Raw genomic sequence first — 15,912 nt, forward strand, 5'->3', positions numbered from 1 at the left:
GAGCGCCAGGGTTTAATAATCTGCTATAGTATATAGTATAGAGTAAGTGTGTTTGCTGCAGAATATGACTGCACCACGACATTAAAAACCATACCTTGTTGAACTGGGCCCAAGATACTGGCATGTTGCTGAAGTCTCCCGAGACATCTTTGTCAAAGATTTTCTGAGCGAGGCAGTGTAGGTTGTATCTGTCCAAACCACGGTTGGTCTGCACCTCTGACATAAACTTACTGCTCAAAGCTTCACACATCTGGCTCCAGGGCACGCGCTCCGGCACCACAAAAGGGATCCTATTCTGAGGTCACCAAGGCAGAAAGCACAATTAGAATTGTATTAGAATAAATGCTTAATGTTTTGTTTAATAAAGTGTATAAAGTTAATGCAACTCACAGGTTCAGAGAATGCACAGTCCCATATGATTGTAGCCATAGCGTTGTTCTCCTGACTGCCATGTACAATTACAACCACAGGAAGGGAGATCATCTAGAAGAAGAAGAAGAAGAAGAGAAGTACATTCATAACACAACTCAATTCAGCAAGATTATCCACTGGATTGGAAGAGTGTAAGTAAGTATCTGGTTAAGGGGAATGTATTAGATCATAACCGATTAGGGTAATATTTAACACAGCAGCTCTAATAGCACAATAATGTGGCCAAAATGTTGCATTTTTTTGCAAATGTTTGTGGACACCCCTTCTAATGAATGCATTCAGCTACTTTAAGTTGCACCCATTTCTCACACAAACATGCAAATGCACACACACACACACAAGCTTACTAGTCCCTGTAAAAAAATACAGTCCAAACAGAATAGAACTCTCTGGTGCAGATAATCATGAACCTATTGGCACCATGCTTAATGCCAGGTATGGGCTAGAGGGGTGTAAAGCCCCCCAGCATTGAGCTGTGGAGCAGTGGGACTGTGTTCTCTGGAATGAGGGTTGGTGCTCCATCCAATCCTTTTGGGATGAGATGGGGGGATAGGGATGATGAGGTGGGGTGGCGATCATCCAACATCATGATCTCACTAATGCTATAGTCGCTAAATGCAAACAAATCTTCACAGCAATGTTCCTCCAAAATCTAGCAGAAAGCCTACTTTGGACATTAGAAACTCTGTAATACCTTTGATTTCAGAAGAAACAATGAATGAACACATGTCCCAATACTTTTGTCAAATTAGTGTACAATCAAGGCAACACCAATTAGGTGGATCAGGTGGGGTTGATTAGGATTGGAGGTAAAGTTAGCTTTAGACCTCTGTGTTATACTGTGTTTAGATCCACCCCCCCTGCAGGTGGCGCCAGGTGGTACAACCTCAACGAGCTTCTGCCTGTTTTGAGTGTTAATCCATCCTCACCTCATTAATGAGGAAAAGAATGTTTGCCACGGCTCAGGACCCAAACTGCTTTCGTAAGCCACTCTGAATGCTTGTCAAGTTGGCACAGGTAGTCACTGAAGTCTCCTGTTGGTCTAATCTCCTCATCTTTCCTAGATTACTTGCTTAACAAAGCAGGAAAGACAAGGTTTTTAGCTGCTAATCCATGTTTTAGGTTTTAAAACACCGACCTGTTAAGACTTAAATTGGGCTAGAGTGGCACAAAGAACTATGTTGTCTGGAAAGATGGATGGTGCTCTATACAATACGTTTGGGACGGAGTTGGGGTTGAGGTGGGGTGGTGATCATCCAACATCCTGATCTTACTAACACTCTTGTTACAGAATGCAATCAAATCCTCACAGCAATGCTCCTCCAAAATCTAGTAGAAAACCTTCACAGTAGAGACAGTTCCTCCAACAAAATCATGATGAATTCTTTTTAATACCCTTCATTTAGAAAAAAAACAGTGAATGAGCAGGTGTCCTAATACTTTTGTCCACAATGTGTATTATTAATGGAGGGATCTGCAGAAAAGTCTTACTGGTGTAGTGCAGCCTAGTCATCCATACCAGGGATCGAACCCCAGTCTCCTACAAGGCACTGTACCTCACCAACCATCAAGCACACCAAGCACTGTTCCACCCCTAGTAAAACAACTCCATTGCTCTGTTAGTTAATTGTTATGGTGGGGCGACTGGAAGCCTATAATATTCAAATATGCCCTGCAACCAGTGTTGCTTGCTGTGTGCTCCACTGCACTGTGACAAATCACAGTTCCACATCAGTGTTTTTGTGGGTGTTTGGATGCTGCACTGTACAGTGTATCATTTTTCTGGTCAAAATAATGCAGACCTATATGTATTCATGCCATATTATAGCCTCCCCAGTGTATTTTATTATATATTACAAGGTGTTCTACAACTGATATATGAAAGCCGAAGCAATTGAACTGCAATATGCATTCTGTGCTAATAATGACTGTGCTCTTTCCATCAGCATTATTCCTCTCCCTAGCATTCACAGCAGTCAAAGCGCTGTCGACACAGTCTTGCATCACTGGCTTTCGCTGAGAGCTTTTTACAGGACATTGGTTGGTCTTGCACGCTGACCACAAGGCAACCACACAACTGACACACAATTTGAATAGATTTGTTTTTACCTCAGACAACCTTTTGCCAGACAGCATGGCAGTCCTATCTACAAAATCATTGTACAAGTCAACTCCCCATTCCTTGTTCTAGCTCGCCTAGAATCTGACTGGCTGCAAGCGATTTCATTCTAGATGTTCGGTCAGGCAAAGACGAATTGCTGAAAGTAATCTGCCAACAAGGCACATGCTGGGGATATCCCTTGCAGAGCTGTTCTCTCCACACTGACACACTTGTGCTTCTATTCTCTGATGGAGAAAACTGATAGACCCAACCTTTAGAGCACTTATTGCATACGGACTTGGGACTCCCAATTTGGGATACCACACATGGACAACCATGCATGTATATTTGTGCTAACTACAGTAAAAACACCCTTGCAGTGTGCAGAAACATATTCTGTGATATGGTGGTGTCTTGATTCAATACAGCAAATACAGCAATACAAAATCTATGCAGCAAAAATGAACAGCGTGCCTTAATATGGGGTTTATGTTCATATCCGAAATGTACAGTTAATATGATAATGACTGCACCATGTGCGCAGCTACCATGCAGGCACACTAGGCCTTACCCCTTTAGACCCTCTGTGTAGGCCCACTTCATCACTCTCATAACAACATTACTGTAAAACAACAACAATTTACAACAATTTCATAGGACCCAAAATAGAGCCCTGTGGGACTCCATAAGCTATGTTTAACATTTACAAATAATGAAATAATAAAAAAATCTGTATGAATTCTGCATTAGAATTAAGAACTGAATAATAAACATTAGGTTCTGGGGGTTAAGTTTTGACATTCTGAGGTCAGGATTCAGTATTTTAAATGTTGCAGAAAAGTTTATTATGTTCTACACAAACTAGTTTGGCGCAGATAAATTAATGTCCACCTTCTACTAAACTTAAAAAATGGTTGGTTTTATGAGAGTGAGCATGTGCACAACATAAGTCCCGTCCCCACCCCACCCACTTTACTCTGATAGGTTGCACTCTGATATTGCGTTTTAAAGACTTAGGCTGCAACAGAATAGTAATCTACTTCCTCATTAATGTTGTGCTACTATTTTTACTAAGAGACTATTTAGTTTACTGATGCTAAATACTTCCCGACTTGGAAGTCGGAGGGATGGCGAAGAAGAAGTACTGGATGGTACATATAGCTGCTGTTGATGGTTGTTTGTGCACATTATTTTGATCTGGAACCTTTGTATATTAAAGTTAATATAGAACAATGCTATTTATCCTTTTATTCATAGCAAAGTGGCTACTCCGCTAGTGCGGCACAAGTTATTAACCTTACATTAGCTGCCATTTTTCATGATGTTTTGACAACAAAGCTCTTGAACGTGAGGTGCTTGAGGTGAACGCAGCATCAGTAGCAAACACACAAACACGCTTCCTCATCATTAGCATGCATCTACACGGGTCGCATAAACACACATGGCTAGATCAAGTGACAAGTGGCTAGGGAGTGAAAATAAGTTAACAAATTCTCTACAGATATAACAGTTTTTGCCTGTTTTACAGCACAAATCCTTTTTTTACAGCAGCTTTTTATTTTCTGAATTTTACATTCTGAAAATCATAAAAAATTTAATGTGCCAGGAATTTTGCACATGCCACATTTTACTGTTATTTTTTGCAGTTTGTTAACTCCCTAACACTCCAAGGCATATTACACTGTATGGTGTAAATCTTTTTTTTTTCTTTTTAAACAACCACATTGACCATTTGTGACAGATGGAATTTGTGAAAACACACATACCCACCAGTGAAACACACACAGTGGACAGTGAGCACACATGCCCAGAGCAGTGGGCAGCCATTGCTGCAGCGCCCAGGGAGTAAAGAGGGTGAAGGGCCTTGCTCAAGGGCCCAACAGTGGCAGCTTGCCAAGCCCAGGTATTGAACCCACAACCCTGTCATCAATAGCCCGGATCTCTAACCGCTGCCCCATATTCAGTAACTACTCAGTAACTTCTGGTTACAAACTGGTGGGGCTATTCTTCGTTAATAGAAGTTTGTAACGCTTAATGGGACATGTAAGTAGTTGAGAGGGTTTAAGGGGTTAAATTAAGCAAGAAAATATATATATCATCTTAAGGATGTGCAGTAGTGTGTACTCTGTAGAGCAGTGGTCTCTAACCCTGCTTGTGGAGAGCTAGCTACCTTTCTGCTGACTTTAAATCCAACCCTAATCCACCGCTCCTGACCCAACTAATCACTGCCTTCAGACCTCCTTGATTAGCTGAATGGGGTGTTAGGTTTTGGGTTGGAGTTGAGACCTGCAGGGAGGAAGCTCTTCAGGAGCAGGGTTAAAGACCACTGCTGTGGTCAGAACATTTTGCATGTATATGCCTATTAAAGACATATAAAAGCCTCAAAAAGTCAAATTTTACATATTTGAAAACACATCTTTGTAAATTAATGCATTTATGATGAGGCTACATTAACGCTACATTAACGTTAAGATTTTCCCCTTCTCCTATAAAGCTGCCATTTCTAATCTACAGGCTTTTAAGAGGCCAGCTAAACGTACTGCAGTCTGATTTACATTATGGCATTTAGCTGACGCTCTTATCCAAAGCAACTTACAAGGTTCCTCATATTACAGCGTTGGGTCAGTGTTAGGAGTCTTATTGGTGTAGTGCAGCATAGTCACCTAAACCGGGAATCGAACCCCAGCCTCCCACATGGTGTGGTAGCTCACTGGAAGGTAGTGGTGTTATCTTTTGCACCACACCAAACATTTGATTTGAAAATGAAGAGCTGAATTGACAAATAGTGAAAAATGAAGCCCTACCTGGACACTGTAAGGGCTTTCGCAGCCTGTGATGGTTATCTCTGCTGTGAAAAGGAGAGCAAACTTCTCCTCTGTTACCGACTCAGAGCCTTTCCTGTCAGCTCGCTTGATTTTCCTGATGGACTGCAGAAGAGAAATAAGTGCTGATTACAAACACTGATTACACTGATTACAGGTGTTTCAACATGCTGTAAAAACATGATAGAAACGAGTCCAATTTTCCAAGTCAAACAAACTGCAAGCAGGTGGTAAAAAGTCATACAGACCATGTTCCTGAAAGTCGCACACGTGCTCTTGCTGGCAGTGTTGTGTTCTAAAATGGCCGTGCTATTGATCAGCTCCCCCACATTCTCACTGAGGAAAGGAAAAACATAGGAAAGACTGTAGGTTTTACTTTTGAATGCACTTTAAATCTGCAGCAGGATTTTCCTGATATCTATGCGAGTACTACAGTGGTAAAGCTGCAGTGGAAGTTGTGGATAGTGTGTTTTTTTTTTGTTATGGGACCTGTCTAGGCCCTTACAGAAGAAGAAAAATATATGTACATATATTTCCTTATATTTAAAGGTTGTGTAATGTCAATAAATGTAATATTTAATCAATAAAATTACAAACAAAAAAAAAGATGTGCATTTTTCCTCAAATTCTAAATACACTTAATGTACTGATGTACATATCAGTATATCTAATGTCAGCACCATAGACTCATACAAAGAAAAATACACAAAATATGGACAAAATGTCAATATAAGCAATGACCAAACACCAAAATATTTACATATTATACAATATAAAGTGTCAATAGATTTAGATCCAGTTTTTAATACAGAAATTAAACTTTGTCTTAAACTTTAAACTCAAAATTAAGTTTATGTACATATTTTTTCCACATTTAAAATGTCAATATATGCAATGTGCTAACACCAAACTCCCAAGTAAAGAAAATATGTGCATAATTTCTTATATCCAAAATATGACATGCTTTAAGCATCCAAGAGCAATATTTCATAATTGTAAGTAAAAAAATAAATAGAAAAAATATTTTACAAATAAATAATCCATAAACAATACAGTACAGTGTTGTGTACTGTACATATGTGTGTGTGTGTGTGTGTGTTTGTTATTTCCAAAGGGAAACTCTTCCTACTCTTAGTACAGTTTCCATCCAACACCTAGTTCATCTTTTACGAACATATCGTTTATGTTGAAATAATTGCTAGGACATTTGCACAGTGCTCTATGTCAGTATGCGCAAAATAACATACAGTCGATGTCATGCAAAAACCTTGTATCTCCAAAATGACAAAAGAAAGACTCTACAACTAAAATTATATATAAAAATAATATTCCATTTAATTTTGGGGTGTTATTACAAACTGCCATTACCAGAGAATAGTCCCACCAGTTCAGTGCAGACATCCCTGTAATTACTGAGTAATACACCTTGGTGTGTAAGAAGGCTTAGAGTGTTAAAACTGGCAGATTCAAATTATGTAAAAAAGTCAAATTTAGCAAAAACAGAGATACATGACATAAGGGTGAGTAAGAAATAAAATAAATAAAATTATATATTTTCTTATATATATATACACACACAATTTGTATTCAAAATTTTAAACGATGGTAACACTTTATGTGGACCTGGCTACATAACACCGACACAACTATGTCCTAAACATGTAAGGACTAACTTTCCAGTAACATCAGTATCATGATAACAGTCTTTACAGTCATGACAGATATTTTAATGTTCAGCACTTTAAACCAGCACATAAGACAAAAGCTGTCCTGGCAGTTACTGGTAACGGTAACAAGACATCGTTAATAGCATGGTTATGTCAACATTTTGGTTGAACCGAAGTGTTCGAGGAAGAGCTATGTTCACATTTCCTCAAATTCAAAATGACCAAAATACACCAACATACAGCGCGCAATATTCTAACACCTACAGGCCCTGGGTCGGTGCAGCGCGTCAGTCGGCTTTATATAGTCGTCACTTTGACGCAATGAATCATCAAACAGCTACAGGCTGAGTTTTCAGTTTCAGTATGAACAGAAACGTTTCACAGCAGACCCATGAATGTTTCCAGTACCATCAGAAGTAAAAGTGCTGCCTGTGAGAAATATGCTCAGAGCTCCAAATCAGGGCATGAGGGCAGGAACAGCGCATCCACACCTTCACGGCAACTCTGTTTCCCGGAATGACTCCCTCCAGCCTATGAGGTATTCACTTTTGAGCTGTGTCAGCTTTTGTGGGTAGACTGCAACAGGAAGCACGGTGATGACAAAACGGTCATGTGACCTCTGAGGTTGGCATAGTAGCACATTCTGTCTGCTTGACATACATTCAGGATAGAAATGCAAGTTGTTGTTTTTTTATTGTGTACATATTTCTGTTAGTTTTCTGTTCTTGTGTACGCTTAAGATCGCTGTTCAAAAATTGGGAATCAATTTTGTATTGTGAAGGTAAGTAAGTGTATAAAATTAAAGATAAAATGATTAAGAAAGATGTATAATATTAAGAATGAAGTTTCTATATAACTATAATTCATATAATATATAGAATGCCTCATATTTACCAGATAACTTCACTAAATGTGAACGAAAATAAGTAACGTATATCATTTATGGCATACAATACCTCAACATTTAAATATCCAATGTAGGTTTGTAGTTTATACATAAATAATCTTTATTAATCTTTAATCCAAGTACCCTTGGTTGTTTTAGTAAGCACACTGTACCTCGTCTATCTGTGTTACAAGGCTGTTTGCTTACAGCAGTCATGTGTTGAAAGGTCAAACACGCTACTGTAGAAGTATGCCATGCATTCAGAAAATGTGGGTACATGTAGGCTGGTGAGACTTTCTGGTTTTTCTGTGTGGAATCAGATAAAGTAATGAGTTATTACAACATGTATGTGTGTGTGTGTGTGTGGGGGGGGGGGGGTTGTGTAATTCTGTGTGTTCATGGCATCTTTAGTTCATCTACAGCCTATAGTTTAGCTGTTTATGTTTGTGTGTGTCTGTGTGTGTGTGTGTGTTCAAGATTGAAGTGTTCTTGTGTATAGGTGTGTGTAGTGTGCACTCAGGCTTTAGGCGCCCATCTGTGTGGGTGTGTGTTTGTGTTTGCAAGCTAACCTGTCAATTGCACAAGAACAGTAAAGTGTATGTGTGTGAAACATGATTTAGTCCTGTGAGAACACAAGGCCAGTGATGAATCAGGTTATGGACATTCTGGGGAAGTTTGGCACGTAAGTAGTTTAATTACATTATAAAGCTTTCAGGTCATGACTAAGTTTCAGAGTTTGGGGATGGGTGAGTTGTATTTTATGTAATACCATTGCAGATAAGGGTCTGGGAGATCACATGACTGATCATATGAATGGTATGACAAGCCTCCATCCGCATTCACAGTCTCCAGAGTTCTAAGCATTTTCACCTGTGTTGTTTAAATCATGACTGATTAGACTAGTATATAAGCCCCGGCTTTAGAACTTTAGGTCTTTGCAAAGTATTGTATCTCTACTGAGAGTTTATCCTGATCTATATGCACATGTATAAGCTTTGACCTGCATTTTGGATTTTGGATTTGGACCTGCTGTCTGTGTTTTTCACCACGTTTTTGCCTCACCCCTTTTGGTTTATTTGGCTGTGATGTTTATACTTCTCTGAGCTCTGGGACTGATCCTTGCCTGTGTTGTGACTACGAACTTGGATAACAACTCTGTTAGTAAAGCCTCTTTTACCCTTCATCTCTGCAAGCGTCTGAATCTGTTTAGCATGTTACAGTGTTTGTGATTGTCTGTTTGGTTTTATTAATTTACAGGCTAATCTTCCTAAGGTGTATATATATATATATATATATATATATATATATATATATATATATATATATATATAATAAAAATAAAAAATGCCCAGCAAAAAAATGAATGGAATTTGCATCCATAAACAGTCTACTGTGATGCCGCCAAGTCCATCTAAATAAACCTGCAATTCCATAAATCTGAGAGCCTTGGAAGAGTAAGTCAGCAGAAAGTAAGACAGTGAGTACTGCTGCTCAGTCAACAAAATATCAGTTGTTGCTCACAGCAAAGTAAATAATCCACATAGCTCACTAACATTAGTTGCTCACAGGATGTGACCACCTGACTAATAGGCAGCTGATCCTCTGTGTACCACCAAAACAGCCCATACTTGAGTCATATTAGGAATGTGACACTTTTTATTGCTGCTGAATGCAATCAAATCCTCACAGCAGTGCTCCTCTAAAATCTAGTAGAAAGCCTTCTTCTCTGGACAGTAGAGACAGTTACTCCAACAGAAGCAGGACAAGGTTTTTAATGCCCTTGATTTCATAAGAAACAATAAATGAGCCTGTGTCCAAATACTTTTGTCCATATACCATGTGTGTGTGTGTATATATATATATATATATATATATATATATATATATATATATTAAAAACAAATGTGTGTGGTGTGTGTGTGTTTGCTGGTGCCCTGCTGTCCGCTGCGTGCTACTTACGTGGGTATAACCCCTTGTCCTAAATTCCTGGCCTGTGACTCAGTGATGATCTGGGCCTTCAGGACGACTGGCTTCCCTGGAGCCATTTTCTCACCCAGCAGGTAGCGCACAGTACTGGAAAACTTGGACTGGGTCTTAATCACCTGCGGGGGCTGCTTCTCCACCACCAGTGAGCTGCGGAAAGTTGGTAGGAACATAAAGACAATTGGCGACATTCTTTAGCTTGAAACAGTGACTGCTGTACACATTTCAGTTTCGGGCGGAGTACATTCAGCGATTGTAAATTTCAACACACTGCTGTCAAAGTGTTTTCTGATCCCCATGTCCTGAGCTTCATCAACACGGTTTCCTTATTCAGGTTACTTACGTTTGGCAGTAACTGTGTTAATAAGAAAAAATGACACCAATTGTTGGGAGGAGCGTCATGCCTGAAGCTTCTCCTTTCTCCAGTCCTACTTCCTATAATTATTCTACCCCACCTTCTGTTCTCCTGTTCCTTGTGACAAAGTTCTCTTGCACTCTGTCACCTTCCAGTTTCTCAGTCCTATATCTTTCCATCAAACAGGTGGATATTCTGCCTTATGGCATAAAGTAGAGGCTTCCCAGACGCTCAACCATAACATACGGTCTCCTCTCCCACTAGATGCACATATTTGAATCATATTTGAAGTCATGTCAATGCATTGCCTGCTTCCACCAATCAGCAGCAGGGGGCTCCAATTAATACCCACAAAGCAGGAGAAGGCTATGATGGTGTCAGGTTACAGAATCAGCAGAGGTCAAGCTGATATTTGAAAGACCATCTTGAAGAAATGTGCAGAGAGAACTGCTCATTGGACAATAATAAAGACTTTCTATGGCACATGTACTGTATCCGAAGGCATGTCGCAACCTGTCGCAATATGTAGCAATGTAACTGCAGTATGGTATTTCTCAACAGAGCGGAACTGCAGCATGGTCTTTTGACCTAGATCCTGTACTGAAAGGTAAAGAAGTATCTCAGTAGTGCCTAAACAATTTGTTCTTTTGAGAAAGGTTGTGTCTGCAGTGGGCAGATGGACAAAAAGACCAAACACAACACAAAGAAGGCTTTTCTGTTCCTAAAATACTTCAAAAAGGACAATTCTAAAACAAAAACATTAAAATAATGAAGAGAGTGATGAAACATATACATTCTAGGCTGTCAAAAAGGCGTGGCGGTATTGCTTTACCTCTTGATGAGCGTCTGCAGAAGATGATCAAGGTTGTCTTCCAGCTGGTGGAACTGCTCAGCAGTTCCGTGGTCCCTCTTCAACAGCATCACCTCCTGTCTCAAGTTACTGTTCACCCCCAGTAACTGCTCACACCTGGCAGACAGACAGGGAACACGAGAGAATAGGGGTGATTAATACACACTGTTAACGTTATCTTAGAAAATGAACATTATTCTAAAGAATGCTTGACAAGGCTGAAACACTGCATTATTATTATTGTTATTTAATTATTTGTCATGAACAATACAGCAAGATATAGTTATATACCAGAACCAGATGCACTGTGTACAATTTAACAACAACACCTAAAAAAAACACCAAACAACCCCCCCAAATATAATGACCTGTCAATGCAAAATTAATTAATGTATTAATTAATTATGACACGGAGTCAGACTGGAAAGTGGGCTTAGTAAATTTAATTTTAACATTTTGTCCCCATTTCCACACTGTGTACACATGTATCAGCATCATCACTGGCATGGACAGATACACCATATGTCCAAATGTTTGTGGACACCCCTTCTAATAAATGCATTCAGATACTTTAATCTGCACCCATTGCTGACACCGCCTTGGTACATGTGCTTCTTTACCCTTAGAACCTGGTTCTGTATATCTCAGCTTGTCTATGACCTACCAAAAGCCAACCAACAAAGGACACACGGTGGATCAGCTATGGGGCACCTAGGGTTCATTGATACGATCCGTGGAGGCCCCGCTGCACAATTTTCAGGACTGTGGAAAGGATCTGTTGCAAACCTATTGGTGCCAGATTACACAGGACACCTTCAGAGGTCTTGTAGAGTCCATGCTTTAAATGGTCAGATCTGTCATGGTGGCACATGGGGGACCTTGTACAGAAGTACTTCCAATAGAATAAGACTCTTTGGCGCAGATAAACATGAACCTATTGGCACCATGCTGCCTAATGTCAGGGGTATAAACCCCCCAGCATTGAGCTGTGGAGCAGTGGGAATGAACTGTGTTCTCTGGAATGATGGTTGGTGCTCCATCCAGTACTTCTGGGATGAGCTGGGGAGTTGGGGATGACCTCACTAACGCTCTTGTTAAGAAATCAATTCCTCACAGCAAGGCTCCAAAATCTAGCAGAAAGCCTTATTCCCTGGATAGTAGAGACAGTTACTCCCTGTTTTAAATCCCGTGATTTAGGAGTAAACAATACACGAGCAGGTGTCCCAATTCTGTACGCTGTACAAGCATGAAAAATACTACCCCTGAGTTTCCATATTAGCACATGTCTAATCATTCCATGACTCATTCATCAACCATCTGCAAAGCACATAACTCAGCAGATACACATATTTGCACAGTTGCATAATATGCAAAAAACTATTTACAACTGAGCGTTTATTTACTTAAACAATCTGTATTCTATTGGAGAGAAATCTGAAATTTAAATGCAGAAATAAATACACAGACATTTTTAAACCATGTAATTATAGACTGGAAAAAAGTGATGAACTTGTAGTCATATAGGGATAAGAGCCAATTATAAAGTATTGATAATAGCAAAAATATTATATTACAATAGTTAAAGACAATTTCATGATACACAGTATTAATCACAATATGTTGACATGTAGCCTTTATGCAGCATTAGCAGCAAAACGGCTATTCAAAGATTCTTCTATACTTAATACAGTGATTAGTATTCAAAATATGCTGCACATCATCCAATTAAACAGCACTAATTACACACACAAATGTGCAGTGTTCTTTAAGCACTGAGGATTTCCATGATATACTTTTAAGTTTATTGTGTATCAAGATAACAGTTTATCACAATACGAAAAAAAATTGTCATATCGCCCACCCCTAACTCAAATATTACACTTACACACAATTATTGCCCAGAGTCAGCTGACTCAAAGAGAAAACTGTCTGAAGGTTTGAAAAATGTTGAGACATCTGGTTGATGTCAAACCCCAACATTCTAAAGACGTTAATTTAAAGGTTGCTAATCAAAGTCACACATCCATCAAAAACCAACACTGAGTTGACATTAAGGTCCAACATAGACAGATGTTGAAGTTCTGTTACTTAACACCCAGGCTCACGACCAACAACATATCTAACAACCTCAGAATTTCTCGTTTTATGTGGACAATGACATTATAAGGTTAAGCAGACGTTGGATTTTTCATCCCAACTAAATGTATTTAATGTCAATATGACATTGGCATGTGACGTTCGGAAGACGTTGGATTTTGGCTACTTAACCCTCTGGAAGGGCATTTTCTCAATGTTTGCATAGCTTCTTCAATTTAAAGACACTTGAATAGAAGATAATTCCCACATGCTTTATATAAAAAATGTTCAAAACAAGCTCAGCCCTCTCTATAGCATTACCTAGAGCCCTGTGTGAAGAGATTCTCAGTAAAATTGAAGCCTGATTTGAGAAATTCTTCATATTTCTTATGAAATAATGTCTTTAAACATGTGGACAAATTGCTCTGGTGCTTGAAATGGGTTCACCAGAGTCTCAGCTTCACAAAAGCAGTGGAATATCGGAATAACATTGTATAAATGGCGAGAGGCAGAAGACCCGTTTCTGAGTGTTCACTGGTCAGTTTCACAAAACACAAATAGACATACTATCCAGCAATTACAGATGAGCAGCAGGTGATGGATGCACAAATCCACCTGTTAGACAACTCGTCCCCATGGCCTCATAACTGCAGGTGTGAGTCATGTACAATTGGCAATGGAATGGGTGAACTATCCAGAGTCTGGAAAAGTCTAAACTGTATTTCTGCTCTGTAATAATCACAAATCTATTAATAGAAACATCACAGTCACATTCACAGACTCCAGAGGGACACAATATCAATGTCAGCTCAAGTCACTACTCTACGTTAAACCGACCCACAGCTGGGGTTCTTCATGTGGAAATGCATAATAACAATTTATCACAATACAATAAAATATAATATCGCCCACCCCTAACTCAAATATTACACTTACACACAATTACTGCCCAAAGTGAGTGTGACTTTATAATAAACGCTATAATGGCACTATAGAATTACAGCAACTGCTCTTTCTGTGTCAAGGGGCAGTTGGGGGCCTTCGTGCAACATGACCAAACACTCAAGTAAACAAAAAGCAATGCTCACGGTCCATTTAAATAATCAGATTTTTCCCTCTCCCTCCCTATCCCTAATTAACCTGTTTACTGTTTACTCTTATAGGACGTGCAGAAACAACATTCTTTAGCAATTTTGGTCTGCCCTCAAACATTTGTGTGTACTGTGCAGTCTGGCAAGTAATGCTGCCATATTTCATAATTATAATTATTTCCTGGAAAGTTTTGTGCTGCACTTGCAACAGGCGGAGCCTTTCTGGTGACGTCAGCATGCAGCCTCAGTAGGCTGTTCCACTTGTGTGACCAATAGGCTACTAAGGAGGAGTCTTCATAGGACAGTTCTACTACAGACCCGCCCTACCTCAGCTGCAGGCTAGGCTTTGAAATGCTGCTGAAGACTGATAGGGGAGCATACGCCCGCAAGCCTTCAGAGAGGAGCAGAGAAGTGAGTGATTTAATCATGTATTCCTTCTGATCATGGTGTAGATTTATTTAGTGCCATTACCACATGCCAATACCATTACAGATATATGAAAAGACATATCTCTTCATTTCTGTCACCTTTTAGTTTTCTCTGTCCTTTTAACACTGTAGCTGCACCTGTACCCTGTGTGAATAAATCTGGATGAATGGAGCAATAGAAATGCTCCAAATTCACTGTTGACTTCCATCGACGTTGGTATGTTTTTTTTCTCTTCCTGTAAAGTTGCTATTTTTTAGATACATGTTCCTCTCTGGACATGACGATATAGATATTATTAAAGAAATAAAACATTATTTATTTTTTATATAGTTTATATATCTGAAGTGTATCATATAGTCGCTGTTGAACAGTGTCAGGAAATCCATGATCTTTCACTTATTTATTAACACAAAATTATTATTATTTTCCTCTCCCTTTTCCTGATTTATCCTGTTTACTTTAGCAATTTATCAACTTTATTAACACTAAATTATTGTTTTTTATTCATTTTACTTTTTGAAAACTTAAGATGGTCAAAAAGAGTCCTCAATTAAAGTCACCCTACTGTGCATTTAAGACTGATTTATGTAAATAATATACGCCTTATTCAAAAAATAGTCCCAGGTGAAACACTCCCAATAATGTCACCCTCAGTGGGTGGGGCCAAACTGATATAAGTTGAATATGCGGATGTTTGTACATCTGTCATAAAAGGTTTTGTTGTCACAAAAACAATGAATTCAGTAGTTTTTGCGTAGTGTCTGGGAAGTGAACAGTACTTTTTACGTTGAAGAAAATGGTAAAGTAAAGTGTAAACTTTATTATTGTTTACATGCTAAACTCTTCTTTAAAAAAGGAAATGTAAAAAACCTGGTTTTCCGTGAGATGGGCCCTTTAACTGCTCTTATCTCAGCACGTCTGCAGCGTTCTGTCATCATTTGTGTGACTAAGACGTTTTCATTGTAACTGACTTCTTCCTGAAGAGAGTTGACACACTAAAGGTAAAGGAAGTGTAGGATGGTAGCAGTGTGCAAGAAGTGTGCGAGAAGCTCACCATGTCTGCAGAGGCACCAGGTTGTCATCGAAGGGGAGGCCGATGGTGGAGCGGAGCTGCTCCCACCGCCAAGACTTGATACGCTGGATGAGTCCAGTCTGGCACTGTTCCAGGTTACGCACTGCCTCCTGCAGCAGCTGCACACGCATCTGCATAGACACACACA

At 39.3% G+C, this 15,912-nt stretch overlaps 1 protein-coding gene across 1 annotated transcript in view; it reads right to left on the minus strand.

Annotated features, from left to right (window-relative positions):
* stat6 (signal transducer and activator of transcription 6, interleukin-4 induced) overlaps window positions 1-15,912 on the minus strand; it is a 47,673-nt gene that overhangs the window by 12,893 nt on the left and 18,868 nt on the right. Inside the window, exons 7-13 of the mRNA XM_072656524.1 lie at window positions 15,747-15,895; window positions 11,079-11,213; window positions 9,868-10,041; window positions 5,604-5,691; window positions 5,338-5,460; window positions 391-483; window positions 95-295 (exon numbers count right to left, since the gene is read on the minus strand). Of these exons, the coding sequence (XP_072512625.1) occupies window positions 95-295; window positions 391-483; window positions 5,338-5,460; window positions 5,604-5,691; window positions 9,868-10,041; window positions 11,079-11,213; window positions 15,747-15,895 (963 nt within the window). The remainder of the gene's footprint in view (window positions 1-94; window positions 296-390; window positions 484-5,337; window positions 5,461-5,603; window positions 5,692-9,867; window positions 10,042-11,078; window positions 11,214-15,746; window positions 15,896-15,912) is intronic.

The sequence above is a fragment of the Salminus brasiliensis genome, chromosome 14 (genome assembly GCF_030463535.1).
Source record: "Salminus brasiliensis chromosome 14, fSalBra1.hap2, whole genome shotgun sequence".
NCBI lineage: Eukaryota > Metazoa > Chordata > Actinopteri > Characiformes > Bryconidae > Salminus > Salminus brasiliensis.